General features: G+C 34.9%; 2 protein-coding genes across 3 annotated transcripts in view; both read left to right on the top strand.

The window, feature by feature from the left end:
• LOC110447485 (NFX1-type zinc finger-containing protein 1-like) overlaps positions 1–4,537 on the top strand; it is a 12,080-nt gene extending 7,543 nt beyond the window's left edge. The window contains exons 3-4 of one of the 2 annotated variants that reach the window (XM_021493219.1): positions 1,625–1,900; positions 2,522–2,605. In XM_021493219.1, the coding sequence (XP_021348894.1) occupies positions 1,625–1,884 (260 nt within the window). In that variant the 3' untranslated portion in view covers positions 1,885–1,900; positions 2,522–2,605. Of the gene's footprint in view, positions 1–1,624; positions 1,901–2,521 lie in introns of both variants that reach the window. The other variant, XM_021493220.1, reaches the window with a different exon arrangement.
• Positions 4,538–8,872: 4,335 nt separating this feature from the next.
• Positions 8,873–15,798, top strand: LOC110447476 (sodium-coupled monocarboxylate transporter 2-like). The gene is made up of 8 exons (XM_021493208.1): positions 8,873–8,949; positions 10,063–10,143; positions 10,658–10,731; positions 11,714–11,849; positions 12,085–12,173; positions 13,133–13,245; positions 13,622–13,692; positions 15,520–15,798. Exons 2-8 carry the CDS (start codon positions 10,111–10,113, stop codon positions 15,796–15,798), a joined length of 795 nt encoding a protein of 264 aa, XP_021348883.1. The 5' UTR covers positions 8,873–8,949; positions 10,063–10,110.
• The last annotated feature ends 3,266 nt before the right edge of the window (positions 15,799–19,064 follow it).

Below are 19,064 nucleotides of genomic sequence, written 5' to 3'. Positions count from 1 at the left end.
TATTCCTTGTCTGTTGAGCTACACCACCGTTCTCCTACACTACAGGTTTAAATGTCCAAATGGTAAATATCTATTACACGCTTTAAAATGTGTTAAGTAGTGATCTGTCAAAGCAAGGTACAGTTGTGTGACCGCACAACGCACCAAAAATACCGTGCGCACACCGTGCATACATCGTTCACACACCGTCCGTACATCGTCCACACATGGTGCGCACAACTGTGCGATTTAACAATCGTTCGCCCCGTTGTGAGCTTTTCTCCGCACAACTGTGCGATTTGGTACAATTTGTTGATAAATATTACGGAATGAAAAGAATACGGAAGGCTCGTATGCAATAATGTACACTGTATATATTACTGAAATTTCTCATCACAATAATTAAGATTATGTACAATTTTTCAATGCGTGTTACACAGTGTTACGGTGACCGTTAGACTGTCAAGAATGGGTTTAGCTTCTAGGTAACAGAACAGGTAAATAACAATTTGATGAGTGACCGGAGTTTTACCCGGCCTGTCCCTGACACATAGAGCTGATATGTGATACCGTATGACCGTTATGAAAACACAACTGGATGTTAAGTATTTGTTATTTGCTTTCGTTTTGGTCTATAGCTCCCCTTCACCTGGTTTTCACACTTTGGCGAGTTACGCAAGTGCCCCGGGCGGGGGATAACTACGGTCTGGGTACAGGTACCAAGTTGCTATGTTTACCTGTATTGCCGAGAATGTGTTGTAATTTTACATGTGTCGATTTAGGTTGTTTCTAAATTTAAGAAAGTATAGAGAGAAAGATAATCTTATAGATGCAGCTAGAATAATTATAGACCCATACTAAATAATCAAGTTTATGTGATTAAACACATGCACAAAACCGTATTTATTGTTGAGGCATTCCTCAATTTACACCAACCACGATTGTTATCGCACAACATTCGCCTATCGTCCGCACAAATGTGCGCAAGCAATGATCGTCCAATTTTTTATCGTTCGCACTTCGTGCACACATCGTGCGCACACCGCACATCGTGTAACGTTGTGCGATCCCACAACTGTTTATATATAGTAAAAATGATCAAATGTCAATGTGAAGTAGGTAATTATAGAAAAAAAGTTAAAACGAACGACTAGAAAAAAACCCCAAGCTGCTTTCGTCCTTCAAATGGCTCATCCGGTGTATTTAAAAAACACAACATCATGACGTCATTATTTCATGTCATCATACTACAATAGCAACAGGACGTCACAATATATGCAAAATTGATGGTGCAAACATTACTGTGGCCTGTTGGGATTAGTTTTGATATTTTTATTAAATGGTCTTCTTTCTTTTCTCTTGTGTACATTGTGACGTCACGTTACTATTGGAGTGTGATGGCAGCGAATTTTGACGTCATGGTGTTGCCCTTTCGAAATAAAACTGAATGGACAAGCAATTTATATTTTACATATATATAATACATAAAATTATCTGATGCCAAAGGCAATACAACTGTAACAATAAATATAACCCGTGTTACGGAATGTGCTTCATATTTATCATTTTATCTCGGCAGGTGCATGCAATTTTTTTTCTCATTTGTATAATTATATGCTATAATAGTTTTTTTATTTCATTACAGGACATGTATACGCTATTGGAGACTGCGGTGGCCGCACGACACAGGGGACCTGCCCAGAATGCAAAGTGACTATAGGAGGTGGTTCCCACACACTGCGGTCGGACAAAACATTTGCGCCTGAAATGGACGACGCAGCTGCGCCAGCTTGGTCTACTTTTAGACACGCTGGAATGGTAAAATGCTCCGAAAAAGACACGAAAGAGTGCGCTGAACAATGTCAAGATAGCTTGGAACGTAAACATCATCGGTCTGGACACTAGTGTAAATGTCCAAATGGTAAGCATCTATTACACGCTTTAAAATGTGTTAAGTAGTGATCTGTCAAAGCAAAGTATATATATAATAAAAAATATCAAATCTCAATGTGAAGTAGGTAATTATAGAAAAAAAGTTATAACGACCGACTAGAAAAAAACAAGCTGCTTTCGTCCTTGATATGGCTCATCAGGTGTATTTCCAAGGCACAACATCATGACGTCATTATTTCATGTCATCTTACTACAATAGCAACATGACGTCATAATATATGCAAAATTGATAGCGCAAAAAAAATACTGTGACCAGTTGGGATTAGTTTTGATATTTTGATTAAAGGGTCTTCTTTCTTTTCTCTTGTGTACATTGTGACGTCACGTTACTATTGTAGTGTGATGGCAGCGAATTTTGACGTCACGGTGTTGCCCTTTCGAAATAAACCTGAATGGACATGCAATTTTTATTTTACATATATATTACGTAAAGTTGTCTGATGCCAAAGGCAATACAGCTGTTACAACAAATTTAACCCGTGTTACGGAATGTGTTTTATATTCATCATTTTATCTCGGCAGTTGCATGCATTTTTTTCTCATTTGTATAATTACATGCTATAATAGTTTTTATTTTATTTCATTACAGGACATGTGTACGCTATTGGAGACTGCAATGGTGCAACGACGCAGGGGGCCTGCCCAGAATGCAATGCAACTATTGGAGGTGGTTCCCACACACTACGGTCGGACAACACATTAGCGCCTGAAATGAACGGCGCAGCTGCGCCAGCTTGGCCTGCTGCAATGATTCACAATATTGAGAATTTCCGGTTAGACCAATGAAGTATTTTGACAAAAAGGAGGAGATATATACTGACATTAAAAAGTGTTATTACATCATAGACTGAAATATTGTTTTATATGTATTCACCATGTCAACGACTCCAGATTCCTTTTTCATTGAGGGTTATCAGTATTTTGTTTTACTAAATTTGAATGTATATCCCAGAATTAATACATTACTCAAAAAATGAATTACGTTATATCCTTATTATTCGTAAATACTCCTTTATTACTGGAATTAAATACATTTTTTTAGATGTATTGTTTTAGAAGAAGCTGAATTTATATTTGCATGTGTTATTTTAATTTTTTTTTTTTTTGGCATATGACTGAATAGTATATTTTTTGTGATGTTATTGTAATCTAATAATATTCTTTTTACTTCGGTTAAAGAGGAATGAAATGTGTACCCAGTTGTATAGCTAAAATATTGCAATGTTTGTATAATCAAATGGGTATACTGAAACCATGTTTGTTATTTAGTGTATGTTTGCGGTTTTTAAATTGTGTATGTAAGTTAACATGAACATGAGTATTGTAATTGGGCGTTTTATAAGTGGCGTCATACACCCAAAGTCTCGTGGATCGTGGTCTCTTTTTAGCAGATTTGATAGAAATATTGCATGCAACACGATATATTGTATTCATACAAATTCATTGCTTATTGAACATCTTAGATGATTTTTTATTTTATATGAAACTATAAATAAGTGTTTTTTTGTAAATCATGTACCAATGTGACTTAGCGAGTTGTATTTAGCGTTTTAGAGTCGCCACACCGGTGAAACAGACGTTTTCGAAAGTTCGCAACATAAGTTTTAAATTCCTGTTTGTGTTAAAAGCCACATTTGAGCTGAAGTTTACAATTGTGAATACTTTCATAAATCAAGTATAAAAACTACTATAAGTTTATGTTCATCACATAAACAAATATCGATAAAAATAGCAGTTTCCAATATCGGCATTTGTCTTCAAGCCTTTTGTCATTATGGCATCACAATATAATATATATATATATATAAATTCAGTGATGCCATGAAGTAGTGACGTCATCATATTACGTGTACAATGGGAAACTCTCAGTCAACCTCAGCTCCACAACGTATTATTAAGCTTGCGTTCAAAACACAAGTTTCTGAGCTGATTTTTCATTTTTTTTTTTAATAACTTTGCTCATTCTATCTTGTGTTGAATTACCGTGCATCCGAACGTGATGAAGTAATCACTATATACCCAGAATGTGTATTTTGAATGTGTGTATTACTTTTTTTCAACCTACAGATATGTTTTGTTTTTAATTTTGAAATACGGAGTTGCGAGCCGTAAATTTTCTAGGCACCGAAAACCTAAGTGAAATATTTGTAAGTCTAAACTACAAGATATGCCATAGATAAATTGATTTATTAACATAACGTTAAACGTTTCATATAGTTTTATCAGATGATAACCTAAGTATAACATTGTATCCTTTTGAAGCGCTATCTATATGGTTTGTATACCTTTATAAATCTTGACACATACCCACTGAACCATGAAGTCAATCTTTGAAGCGTAACGTTGTATAATTAAAGCTTACTGTACCGAGCTTTCTCTAATGATACTGTTTGCAATAGTTGACATTACAATGTAAATTTTTGACCTCCCCTTAGTTTAAGTTGTATACGCCCGTCAAATTTGACGGGAGTATTATGGTATGGCGTCGTCCTTCTGTCCGTCCGGCGTAAACTTTTGTGTGTTCGGCAATCTTCCCCTTCATTTTTCGACCGATCTCTTTGAAACTTGGTATACATTATAATCATGATATGAAGTTGTGTCTCCCTTAAAATAATTTTGATTCGACAATTGTTCTAAAAGTTATTGCCCTTTGTTCATTTCAGTATTTTATTTTTTGTCCGGTAATCTTCACCTACATTTTTTGACGGATTTCTTTGAAACTTAGTAGGCTCAATAATCATGATATGTTTTTTTGTGTTTCCCTGAAAGAATTTTGTTTCGACGATTTTTGCAAAAGTAATTGACCTTTGTTGATTTCAGTATTTGATTTTTGTCCGGCAATCTTCTCCTACATTTTTCAACGGATCTCTTTGAAACTTGGTATACATTATAATCATGATATGAAGTTGTGTCTCCGTTAAAATAATTTTGATTCGACAATTGTTCTAAAAGTTATTGCCCTTTGTTCATTTCAGTATTTTATTTTTTGTCCGGTAATCTTCACCTACATTTTTTGACGGATTTCTTTGAAACTTAGTAGGCTCAATAATCATGATATGTTTTTTTGTGTTTCCCTGAAAGAATTTTGTTTCGACGATTTTTGCAAAAGTTATTGACCTTTGTTGATTTCAGTATTTGATTTTTGTCCGGCAATCTTCTCCTACATTTTTCAACGGATCTCTTTGAAACTTGGTATACATTATAATCATGATATGAAGTTGTGTCTCCGTTAAAANTGACGGATTTCTTTGAAACTTAGTAGGCTCAATAATCATGATATGTTTTTTTGTGTTTCCATGAAAGAATTTTGTTTCGACGATTTTTGCAAAAGTTATTGACCTTTGTTGATTTCAGTATTTGATTTTTGTCCGGCAATCTTCTCCTACATTTTTCAACGGATCTCTTTGAAACTTGGTATACATTATAATCATGATATGAAGTTGTGTCTCCGTTAAAAGAATTTTGATTCAACGGTTTTTGCAAAAGTTATTGCCCTTTGTTCATTTCAGTTTTTGATTTTTTTTGTCCGGAGATTTTCTCCTACATTTTTTATAGCATGTCAGCTAAACACTCTTAGAATGATGCAGATCTTATTTCAACGTGTATGTTTTTCTCATTCCTATCACCAGAATTAGCTCTGAGAAATAAAAGAAAACAATAATCCTATCGCGGCATATGATTGTTTCTAATTTAACGTCACGTCATTTTTCTATCCCAATGCAACGTCACGGAAGTGATATGGGTGTAAGATAGAAATTCCATTATTTTGTGCAAAATGACAAGGCAAAACAAACCACCATGTTTTATTAGTTAATATTAACGTGTATATTAAGAGGTCATACATTTGTAGTAGTATTACTAAGCATTGTCATCTTCTGAATTTTGAGGTGTTACGCTTGCATACGTTCTCTGCACCCTTAGAGCATGTCATGATTAAATTGAAGGTACGCGGTTTGCAATTTGATGGTCTCATTATAAAAAGAACATGACAAATTGCAAGGTGATACCTGTCCTTTAAAGTTCACGTAAAATTGACACATTACCATAAAGACGGTCACATTTACCGTTACACTGCCGCGAAATGCTATTGATGGATCGCAAATGACCAGACTGATCTACTTGTATAAATGAAGCAGTGCGTACAGAGCTTTCGATTTTGTCATGACATATTCCAGGGGTGCTGAAATTTTGAGGATGTAGAGTTGTAGACCTTAGTCAGATGACGTCAATGTAGCAAAATAGAATTGTAGTATGCGTTTATTACCATGAAATGCATACATATATATATACGACTAAACTACACATACTGACTAGTGTACATACTATGTTATAAATAGGATGTATGCGCTTATATTTTATCGGTGTTCATGTCATGCAAGACTTATGAAGACAATTAAGGGTTGGTTTTTTTGTCATGTGTTTTTTTAATCAAGGTTCGGTAAAAGCTCGTAAAGTTAATGCTAGAGTCCACAGATCTGACGTAAAAACTTCCTGTATAAGACACTCATAATACATACATGAAAAGAAAGAAGAATTAATACACATGTACCTGATTTTCAGGTAAAATGTTTTCATAAAGAACAAAGGACATTGAATCGTATACCTGTCGTTTTAGATGCATAAAACATGATGGATGGGTGCATTGTTGAGAGGTGGTCTTAACTACATTTTCAGCATCCATTAATCCATAAAAAAAACATAGACATTTATTTAAGACATGAACCAGGTCAACGAAGATGTTTCACTTAATAAAGACTTAAAATGAGGTCAGTTCCTGAAACTGAGCTAACGTGAGGTGATGAATTCGTCTGATTGCGAATTCCTTTGTTGGTAACTGAAATACCACGTTTACTTTAGAGGTGTATTTCATTATTTCAGTGCTTTATATAAAGTTTTAGATTGTATTGTTTTCCTGAAAATATGAAACATAGTGTTGCAAAAATATGTGAATCCGTTGCATTAAAACAATTTGATATTTTTTATGTGAATTGTGTTATTATTAAAGATATACTGTATCCCCGGAAACTTTCGAACTGTCAATTGTTCGCCCTTTACTGGTAAAATCTGTATTCGACCAGTCAAATGTTCACATTCAATGGTAAAATCTGTATTCGCCCAGTGAAATATTCACCCTTCACTGGTAAAATCTTTATTCGCCCAGTCAAATATTCACCCTTCACTGGTAAAATCTTTATTCGCCCAGTCAAATATTCTACTAAAGCTGGTATTATAAGGGAAACGAACCAGGTAAGTATCTAGTCGCCAGGTTTCTACTGAAGCTGGTTTTATCAGGAACGCGAACCAGGTAAATATCAAGTCACCAGGTTTCTAATGACGCTGGTATTAACTGGAACGCGAACCAGGTGAGTATATAGTCACAGGGTTTCTACGCAAGGTGCTATTATCAGGAACGCGAACCAGGTAAATATCTAGTCACCAGGTTTCTACTGAAGCTGGTATTAACAGGAACGAGAAACAGGTAAGTATTTAGTCACCGGGTTTCTACGCAGGCTGGTATTATCAAGAACGCGAACCAGGTATGTATCTAGTCACCAACTTTCTAATGAAGCTGGTATTATCAGGAAAGCGAACCAGGTTAGTATCTTGTCACCACATTTCTAATGAAGCTGGTATTATCAGGAACGCAAACCAGGTAAGTATCTAGTCACCAGGTTTTTATTGAATCTGGTATTATCAGAAACGCAAACCAGGTAAGTATCTAGTCACAGAGTTTCTACGCAAGCTGTTAATATCAGGAACGCGAACCAGGTAAGTATCGAGTCACCAGGTATCTAGTGAAGCTGGTATTAACAGGAATGCGAACCAGGGAAATATCTAGTCACCAACTTTCTACTGAAGCTTGTATTAACAGGAACGCGAACCAGGAAAGAATCTAGTTGCAGGGTTTCTACGCAAGCTGGTATTATCAGGAACGCGAACCAGGTAAGTATCTAGTCACCAACTATCTAATGAAGCTGGTATTTTCCGGAAAGCGAACCAGGTAAGTATCTAGTCACCAACTTTCTAATGAAGCTTGTATTATCAGGAACGCGAACCAGGGAATAATCCAGTTGCAGGGTTTCTACGCAAGCTGGTATTATCAGGAACGCGAACCAGGTAAGTATCTAGTCACCAACTATCTAATGAAGCTGGTATTTTCCGGAACGCGAACCAGGTAAGTATCTAGTCACCAACTTTCTAATGAAGCTTGTATTATCAGGAACGCGAACCAGGGAATAATCTAGTTGCAGGGTTTCTACGCAAGCTGGTATTATCAGGAACGCGAACCAGGTAAGTATCTAGTCACCAACTATCTAATGAAGCTGGTATTATCCGGAACGCGAACCAGGTAAGAAACTAGTCACTAGGTGTCTATTGAAGCTGGTATTAATAGGAACGCAAACCAGGTAAGTATCTAGTCACCGCATTTCTATTGAACCTGGTATTATCAGGAACCCGCACCAGGTAAGTATCTACGAAGCATTCCCTCTATCGCTTAAATCAACACAGACGTTGTTGAATCCACTTGAAAAGGTGTATTGGCGATATTTTGACCAGTCTTCATTCTGATGTTATAACATGTGTGGTGTATGTGATTACGATTTTAGGCTGTGAGTGAGGATGGTGTTCAAGGGAATTTATGTGGATTTTGAGTGTATTGCATGTGTATATTTGATCTTAATCTAGGATGATGGCTGCAGTGAAGTTATTTATTGATGTATTTCTGTGCATTATGTGGTTTCGTGATTGCAGGATATATGTCCAAATGCGTGCTCTTCGGCACCTGTATAGGTAGCTAGACTGAGTATATGTTATTGTGTGTATCTACGTATTATACGGGTATGGTATGTGTGATGTGTGCAATTGAAGTATAAGAAGCTGGTTTCTATCATCTCATATGTTCCAAAATTTGATTGTATGTTTTACCAGTTTCTTTCATTGTATATAGTGACAGACCTGCCATTCTGGGCTTCTGTATTCTCCGTAGCAGGAACAGCCATTATTTACACCTCTATAGTAAGAAGCGCTACTTTATATGCATTTAAACGTTATCCTTGTGGAACTGTGTAAATGACTTGTCACTAGAACTTGCTCAATGGGTCAGATAAAATGGAACTGTTGTCAAATGATAAGGTGTTTCTGTATTTTGTATACCTGATGACAGCTTTGAATGAATATCTGAACTTTTATTGAAGTACCTCCTAGAAAGACGCTTGCTGTCAATGAGCATAGCACCTGTTTAGAAAACTAAGTACTTTCTTGTCAAGGAGAACTTGTCTGTTCACAGCGTTGCTCCATGACTAAATACATAGAATATATATCAACAGCCGATGAATAGTTTGCATTTTATCAGGGAATTAATCAGGCTATTACAATAATAACTGTAACGTGAGTATTGAAGTATGCGACGGTATACATGTATTTGTAAGATAATAATTAAGACTATGATATAAATACTGGACAATCGGATATATAAGGTTTTTCTCATGTTGTTGAGGGTGTGTTAAATGTTTTGCTCAATACTTTTCATTCATTTTAAATAAATGTTTACCGAAGTGAACTTGATAAAACATAAATTATTATATAATTTTCTTTATTAATTCAATGACGGTAAATGTTTGATGCGGTGTAGATGAGCATTGGGATATAAAAAGTCGCGCTTGAATATGGCTTTTTTATTATCATTTATCTGTACAGTGCGGAATACGGTCGGTCCAGTAGACGGAATGGTAGCGTTATCTTATGTCATATGTTGGTACATGGCGGGTGTGTTAATGAATTCAGATGTCAAGCGGCCTCTGTGTACATATTTATGATAGAGCGAACTCAAGGTGGTCGTGTGGATGGATGTTTTATAATGTATTATTATAGATCTGTACAGGGCGAACACAAGGTGGTCGTGTGGATGGATGTTTTATAATGCTTTATTATATCTCTGTACAGGGCGGACTAAAGGCGGTGGTGTTGACGGATGTTTTATAATGTATAATTATATCTCTGTACAGGGCGAACACAAGGTGGTCGTGTGGATGGATGTTTTATAATGCTTTATTATATCTCTGTACAGGGCGGACTCGAGGCGGTGGTGTGGACGGATGTTTTATAATGTATACTTGTATCTCTGTACAGGGCGGAATCAAGGCGGTCGTATGGACGGGTGTATTACAATGTATCATTATGACCCTAGGGATGAGTGTTGTCGTCATAAAGGTAAACATACCAATATATAACGTTTATTTAATTACTTGAATCGAACATTTTATAGATAAGGTAATATTATATTTGTCTTATTGTCTAAGTAACACATTTTGTGGCACAACAATAAGTAAAACATGTTAAGGCAAGCAACGGCTCAGTTAGCCTTTCACCGCGATTTGATGATACAAATGTACCATACAATCATATTTATCGTTACGTCATTGTAAACGTTGGTTAAAGTATCATACATAATCAATTGCTATGGCTGTTTTATTACTCTGAATACTAATCAAATGCTATATATGTTGTCATTTGAAAATTGTTCGTAGTAAGCCTTCTGTAATATGATTATATTTATTTTGAGTTCTGACAACAATTGTCTTTGTACCCCTTTTGTTACCCTTATAAACTGATAGAATCAATATTACTATTATTGACTATTATTATTATAGATAATGCTGGAACTTTATATAATGTGTGTCGTATTTCTCTGTCTGGGACTGGTATCGGGTTCTTCCTGTTATAGGGTACGATGGATGTAGGACACATAGGAAGGGGGTTCCAAATTAACTACGAACATCTTAGACTCAATTATTTCAAGTAAGTGGGTAGCGACACGAACATCAAAATGTATTTGCCTCATATCTAAAATTCTGTTTCTGCGACGAATATCATATCAATTCAAGTTACAGAATAGCTAAGGAATACTCAGTACAATTATCGACTGCGTGAAAGAGTACAAAGCTGCCATATTTTTGTCAACTTTAGAAATTGGTCGTTCAATTAAAAAAAACAGGCAACGGTTCAGAGGATAAGTTCCGTTAAGTCTTTACAAGAAGGCAAACGGTAAGAAGACCTTTTTCACGGCGTTTGATAAATTTGAATGTTCTCCTTCAGAATTCCTATCCCTGGCACCTCCCACGTTATCTTGACCTTAGTATTAACGAAGAATTTAGAAAGAAACTTGGTTACAGCCATGTCACTAGGTTGGATATTAAATAATGTCAATATTGTAAGCAGATCTAAATGACCATCAATTATAATTAAACGTCCAAAAAGACACAAACAGAGTGATTATCCACTTATTTGATCAGCGCAAAAACTATTAGTTTTACATGTTGGACTGCAAAATCACCGGATTTTTGCAATGTCACCTTATTCACTGGACCTCTATATCACAATGCTGAAAAAAATATTCAAATGAAATGAGAAGTATCACAAGGTCAGGAAAATGATTAACAAACAAGAAAGAATTTAACATCAAATCTGAAGGAATATAATAATAAGGGAAAAGACACGTGGTTCGTTACTATGTGTGTACGTGGTTCTGGAATCGTCATGTTTCTGTTTATGCTAATGTGGCGGTTTATGACATTATCTATCGGCAAGAATTAGATATATCCGACGATTTCTTTAAAAATAATGACAAGCGTGAATATGAAATTGCATTTGTCGCTTTTGGACGTAAACTGATATTATTTTTTTCCTACATATGAATCATATTGTTTGCATGCAATGTCGCGTGTATCTAACCAGGTAAAACCGGGAAAGCGTACATGTTTTATTACGTTTTCACTTTCAGAATTATGTATTTTGCTGCTCCTGCCTTCTTCATTATCGCCCTTATAGTCAATATTGAAGGTCTAGTGATGTTTGCCTACTTTAATGTCGTCGGCTGCGATCCCACTGAATCAGGTCAGATAAATAATGCTAATCAGGTATGTATAAATTAATAAAAATCATTACGTCTTCGCGTCATAAAGAAAAATTGGTAAAGTCATTGATATCATTGCTATTTGAGCTTAATTCAGAAAGGATTGTAAGTGTCAGCATGATTTAAAATCCCTATGATTTGATTAAAAAGTATTTCAAAAGCACATAAATTTATATTACGAAATTGGCTAAGGTTTGAAATTAAACAACAAAAAAGGTACCTATTTTTAATTGTTCCAGTTGCTACCCCACATGGTGGTGAGGATATTTCACGGTCTTCCTGGACTCTCGGGGCTGTTCCTCGCTTCTTTGTTCAGTGCCTCATTAAGGTAGGTTACATAAAATACTTTAACAGTGGTGATTTATACATTATATCATAATGACTGTTAACGGACACTGTTGATTTTCTGGCCGACGGACCAGAGATAATTTATATGTGTATCCCTAGTGATTATTTCGATACTTACAAGGGCGACTAGTGTGTAATCGTGTACTAAAATATATAGACATTTATGTTATATGTAAGACCTGGTGTTAATGCCCTGTACAAGCTAGTTGCCTCTTTTGTCAATATTAGAACAATCGCGTATCATTTTTCGAACTGTAATCACACGACAGTAGAGCATTCTTTCTAGGGATATAATTAAACAAACTAATATATTTGGAAGTTGAATATATAAAAGATATCAAAAGAATAATGTTTACTTATGATTTATATCCAGAAGCAAATTGGCTGGTACGGGTTTATACTATTGAGTTAAATTAAATAAACTAAACGGACACGTTTAGGACACAGGCTTGGTAATTAGGGGATAACCCTACTGTATTTTGAGATTTGCGGCGGTATATCGTGATTGTACTGTCGCAAATTGAATTGTTTTTGCAGCACGGAGCGGAGCCAGTAAAACAGGTATTTGAGTAAGTATAATTACGATATACCGCCGCAAAAAATAAAAATACAGTAGGGTTATCCACATATAATCCACAAAACCAAAAAAAGACGATTTTAAGATATCTGGTTCACTCCTCCGTGGAATGGTGACGTCAGGAATATTCAAAGTGAGACATAATTACGTTTACCTTGCGGGGTCATGCTTTTGTTCATGACGTCATTAATAATCAATTTCATGACGTGTCAGAGTCATTCGGGGTCAATGACTGCATTAACAATCGCCATCCGGGCTTCATAATTATGCAGATGAGAAAATTGTAGACTGCATATATTATTTTGATTGAACAATCAAATGTCGTGTTACATCGCAAATTAATTAGAATATCTGTTTTACAGCACAATTTCATCTGGACTAAGTTGTCTAAGTGCTCAGACAGTACAAGACTTCATTAAACCCCGATATAATGACATGTCCGTTGGAAAAGCCACGGCGATTGCCAAAGTATCAGGTAAAGTTAATGTATAATACATTACATTAAAGAGGGTTTTTAAATATTTTTTTCTGACCGTTCTTCTGATTTGCCATTGCAACTTATGCCTTCTGGTGATACTATTTTTCTTTGATAAATATTACCAAATATTCACTATATTGTTTAAGTGGGGACATGCATTACTAAATCAACTGACAACCAATTGGTGGAAAGCTGTTTATTTATTATGTCGCAATCAATCAAAGACCCAGTCACTCTTCAAGTAAGCAAACGATATCGTCTACTTACAATGCGACAAGATAATCTCCCTATAGTTTCATGAAATATCAACACTTTTTTTTAATATTATCTGTGATTTTAAATTGTTCAAAATAAGTATTGTTGCATGTTTCAGTCTTTTTCTACGGAGGGATGTCTGTCGCTGTCACAGCGTTGATAGCCAATGTTTCGGGATGTATGAGTCAGGTATAGGATAATATGCAATTTAAAAAGAATACTTTATACAGGGAAATGTTCGCCGCAATTTATCTTTTGCCTTTTTCACCTCCTGCAAGAAGTGGAATATATCATTACAGCGGTTAGTATGATATGTATGTTATCGGCGTAGGGCAAAAGTTTAACTGGGACAGTATAAACAGGAATCATACAAACAGAACACGACTGTCTTAGGTGCTTCTATAATTAGTTTAGCTTAAGCTTTGTTTTATTTAAACATACATAATGTCAACATGAAAAAAGTGTTGAATTTCGTAACCGATATTTACAACTACAGCTTCAGGGGTAGTGACGTAAACAAGGATTCTTTTCATGGGTTGAAGGCAGAAAGAGTACGGGAATTATAGTGAACAAATAACGTACATGTAACAATACACTGTTTCATGAAAATGGTATAAAGGGACTTAAACAAAAGATCTTATGGCATTATTATAAGTAAAACTTGAGGTCCGTCATTAACTGACTGGACATGTCGGTAGATATAATTGAAAAAGAATTAAATAAAATCGCTGCAAAGATACTGTTGTGAATTTGGTGTGTTATTAAAAACCGCCACAACATGTAATTGAGAACTGCTCTCAAGTCCCAAAATCTATTAGAATAAGCGAAGGAAAATCACTCACGTGTGTACTTGTGGAATGTCACGATATAAAGAGACCGCGCCAATACGACACAGCTAGGTTGTTGCGTAGCTCGACGAGATCTCGTCCGGCGGGGCCCACGGTTCAAGGCAGAGAACTCTCCCGAAATTCACCACAATCCATTCCAGAACGTATTTTTATACATTATGATGTGTTACTCTCTAATGATAATGTGGATTTTGTTTACATACGTCGTCAGTTGTTGTGATAAAGTTTTATTGCAACAGCTTTGTGATACTTTCAGGTATTGGTTTATACTATTGTCTTTTGCATCCTACGTTCACATAAGATTCAATCTACGCATCGGAGCTGATACTGCCCTCTTGATGTCGCCAATCACTTACTCTGTATTATTGGTCAACTTTGTGGTCATTAAAATTATTACCTGGACATTTGGACTAATTTTGACTATCATTTTTCTTAATGATACATTGTTATGTAAGAGTTTACCTTTGATATTACTGAACCATTTATATCGTCTTACTTCCAAATATTGATTTTCATTTAAAGTTTCATATATTTTCCAGATACATGTAGCTGCTTCAATACTTACCTGTTTTGGAGGTCCTCTGTCCGGCATGTTCCTCTTTTCCATATTTTGTCCATGGGCAACTAAAAAGGTGGGTTGTACTACACAATTCACAAATGCGTGATATGGGTGTTCATCACTACAAAGGAATAATTGTACATTGTTGAATATAATCATATTGAACGGTATTTCATTTCCATTACGACTGTTGAGAAATTGATTACGTCATCACAAACGTGTTTATAGCATCTATTGTGAAATCATGCAGATCAATGATATACGTCATGGACTGGTGGTAAAGGAAAAAATGAAAGCTTTATGTCTTGTTTTTTTCTCTTCTTTTGAGAAGGTTTATTTTGTCAGCTTTCTTAAAATTTCAACAGCTTTGATAACGTAAGTGATACAAAATAATTTCAAACTAAATATGTTTATTAGAGTTCGCAAAACTCTTTTGCATATTCTATGAAACTGAAACTCACAGATACTGAACTGAACTTGCATTGATCACGCCACATTTATAATGGTTCTGGTTCAATAAAAAATATTGAAACGTTTTATAAAAGGCGTCCATCCAATTAAATAACACTTTTTATCAAATGCAATTTTAGCATGTTTTCTGTATTACAGGGTGTCGTCATCGGCGCGGTAATATCGATGATATTTGTTTTCTGGATATCCCTCGGACAGAACTTCTTCACGTCTAAACCAAGTGAGCCTTGGCTGCCACCAAACCCAACAGATCAATGCTCTCTGGATTCGACATTCTACACAAACACAACTTTGATGACTAATTCAACTGTTTGCTACAACTCATCAGCTTGGCATCCGTCGCATCCTAGCAACACATCTTCACGAATAACAACATACCAAAAAGAAATGGAAATCTTCAATACCATCAAAGCGTAATTACTTTACATATTGCGTATTGAATATGAAAACGTGATTTATATATCGATGGTGTATACACAATTAAAATGTCGATTGGAACATTGAATGATTAACAATAATAACGTCATCAATTCAAAATGATTCAAACATATATTTGCGTTTTGTGTCACAGCCTGGGTTACCTGTATATGCTATTTTACATGTACACCATACAGCTCAACCGTTTTATTATCCTAACGTACAGAATTACGCAGGAGTCCCATCAATTCACATCTGTTTTGTGTACATTTCAAATGTGTTATCATTTCATATCGTCCTTGATGATAATTAGGGCGAATGTAGCATTAACGGGACATTAGTAGACAATATGATATGCATTACTGAGGAGGCGATACTAACACGGGGCGAATATGGTTAATTCTTGTGAAGAGTGTACATTTTATTTGGCGAAAAAATCCTGGTATACAGTATAAATTCGGTGATAATTTTTCATTAACTCTTTCCTATCTTTTTTCGACAACCCAGACAAGGTATTGACAAGTTATTTTCCCTCTCTTTTCGTTGGTTTGGGGCCGTGGGACTACTATTGACGATTGTGCTAGGATCTATCGTAAGCCTGATGACAGGTAATGACATGAAATATGATACAACGTAAAAGTTTTTTAAATAATTGATGTTCTTCTGGAACGATTTTAAAGTTGAATGAACTTTATTCGGTGTATATTGAGATTTTGTAGTTAAGAGTATGTAGCTCCTTAAATGAGCAGGAAATGAAAGGAAAACAATTACCAAATGTTGATTTATTTGAGTATCCAATTTTAAAAGAATGATAGTTAAGCTATATGTTGTTTTTTTAAATGCTGTGATCAACGGTTATATAATAATGTGTGTCTGTGTGTTTGTGGATTAAATCAAATGGTCTATGCATATTCAAAATTTGCATATAAGAGAGTTGTTTATAGCATTTCATATACATATATCATGCTAATGGACAAAACGCCGGACCATTATACCGTGTAGAAAGCCACTCAAATATTCTGGCACAAATACATGAAAAATAAATCATAGTGTTTTTAGTCAAAATATGTATTTTCAACGCGTATACAAATGTATAAAAATAGAATAGGGGTTTATGAATCTTTATGACAACTATTAGGTAGAATACGAACAAAAAATGCTTCAACATAATCTCTATTGTTCCATGCAAATAATAGCATGTCAATCTGTTTCAGACATTATATAACTAGCGAAGGATTCCGATTAAATCTATACATATACTGTAAGAAATACATGTACACGAGTGATTATTGCACATGGCAGAAAGCACACGACAACTCCGAATTTAAATAAGGCGCGCCATTGTAGATTACACAGAGTAACCTAGTATCTCAAAATAAGTCGAGGGGTAACTTCATTGTATTTCAAATTTACTTTGATAGAAGCAAAATTCACTTATTGATCACCGAGGCTGAGTTGCAGTTTTTAAAATTTCTTGAAAATTAAATCAAAATATATCTATTTATAAACTATTTATAAACTATATTACCTTGCCGAATCGCAATTGGCGTTATATTAACATTGTCTAAATTTCGAGTATTTGAGATATATGACATGGTTTTTTTTTTATATTTCAGCGTTTAGCTACATGTACACATCACAAAAACAACTTTAACTTAGCCCATTTTCCTTGCACTGCTGTAGAGATCGCTAATAATTATTACATATAACATATCTATGTTCAGAATGTAAATATTGTAAAACGTTAATGACCGTGTGACGCGATAGAGAACATTATTATTTGATTATGGCTATTCAACCAATATTGTATTACCTAAATGTAGACAAAACAGGAAGTGATGTTTGGCATAGTATTTATCATTCTGGCTTCTGATTGGTTGAAGTTGCCCAGCGATGAAAAAAACTGTGTAATGTTGTGTTTTTGTGTTAAATCATTATTGTTTTTATCAGCAATGAATACATCATTTATACGCATTCATTTGTTACGAAAAAAATCAATTATGTCTGACTTTTAAATTGAATTATACGGGTCAGCAAATAATTATTTTTGGGGGGTTATATGGTATATACTAAAAACACTATGACTTTGCATAAATCCACAGTGTTTTAGGTATACATTGTATACCCAATAGCCCCATAATAATCCTTGATTTGTCTTAAATAGATATCGTATTCAATGTAGAACCTTACTTAATTTGATATTTAGGTTATCCAGCACCAGATGAAGTAGATGTGAGATACATTTTACCTATTGGGGACCAGTTGTTTCCCTTCCTTCCAAAAAAGGCCCGTCGGTGGTTAGAGTTTGGGGTCGACTTTAACAAGGTAAATATTATATACACACAAAGAATATATTGAGCTTCATAGATGATATTCTGATTGATTTCGTGGTAAGTGAAAAAAATGTCACATTCTAGAAATGAGACACTGCATCAAACCGCATTGATGTTTCTCTTTGTCAAAATCAAGTTTGGAATTGAAATACACAGTTTATGAATGCTTCACCTTATGAAATATTCGACCATTTAACACCATACATGCATTATTGTCTCTCTAACAGCACCTAAATACAATTACATGAAGGAAGTCTTTAAACATCTTGGATAATAATTTTTAATTATATAACTATTTTATTATATCTTATTTAATGTCATTCTGACTTACACTCAGAGTATTTGCTTTTTTTTCTCTCTAAAATTGTAAGCAGTTGACATTTTTCTGATTATTGTTGTGTTTGGGTACATGTCTGTCGTCACTCATGTTATACTGATAGAGTAACACTCCACTATTTATAGTCATCTGAGCGATTGATAGATAACTATTAAGATTAAGGAGATGAGCGTCACTCTAAAAGTGTTTTTTCGGTCTGGAGTATTCATTATTTTTATTTAATCGTTGAAGCAACACAAAAAAGCGTCTTTTTGGCCAAGAATCGCTCACTTACTCTCCCGTTTTGGTGCTCTGCATTCATAATTTCTGGATATCGACATCGGAAAAGTGTAAGTGTGGCAGGGGAAAGATCCAGTTTTTTTCCTTTTCATATTTGGTTACTTTGTTTTTTGTCTCAAGTACCTTAATTTCGAATGAATATTGTTCGGTAAATTAGATGCATCGCAAGAGGTGAATTTTAGAAACATTTCGGAAATTTCAAAATAATAACGACTCAGGAAATTATATTAATTTAATTTAAGTTGCCCTTAACATTATTTTTTTAAAGCGGGGCAACTAACATTACATTGTACGATAAGAAATTTCATAATAATCAA

The sequence above is a fragment of the Mizuhopecten yessoensis genome, unplaced genomic scaffold, assembly GCF_002113885.1.
Source record: "Mizuhopecten yessoensis strain PY_sf001 unplaced genomic scaffold, ASM211388v2 scaffold3431, whole genome shotgun sequence".
NCBI classification, from domain to species: domain Eukaryota; kingdom Metazoa; phylum Mollusca; class Bivalvia; order Pectinida; family Pectinidae; genus Mizuhopecten; species Mizuhopecten yessoensis.
Note: the sequence above shows the minus strand (reverse complement) of the source record. Positions and strands in the feature narration are given on the sequence as shown.

What these genes read in the sequence shown, in the direction of transcription:
- LOC110447476 (XM_021493208.1), top strand. Translation starts at nt 10,111, where the DNA reads ATGACCCTAGGGATGAGTGTTGTCGTCATAAAG. An exon ending in TGAGTGTTGTCGTCATAAAG is followed by an intron (nt 10,144 to 10,657) that starts GTAAACATACCA and finishes TTCCTGTTATAG; the next exon opens with GGTACGATGGATGTAGGACA. An exon ending in CTTAGACTCAATTATTTCAA is followed by an intron (nt 10,732 to 11,713) that starts GTAAGTGGGTAG and finishes TTTCACTTTCAG; the next exon opens with AATTATGTATTTTGCTGCTC.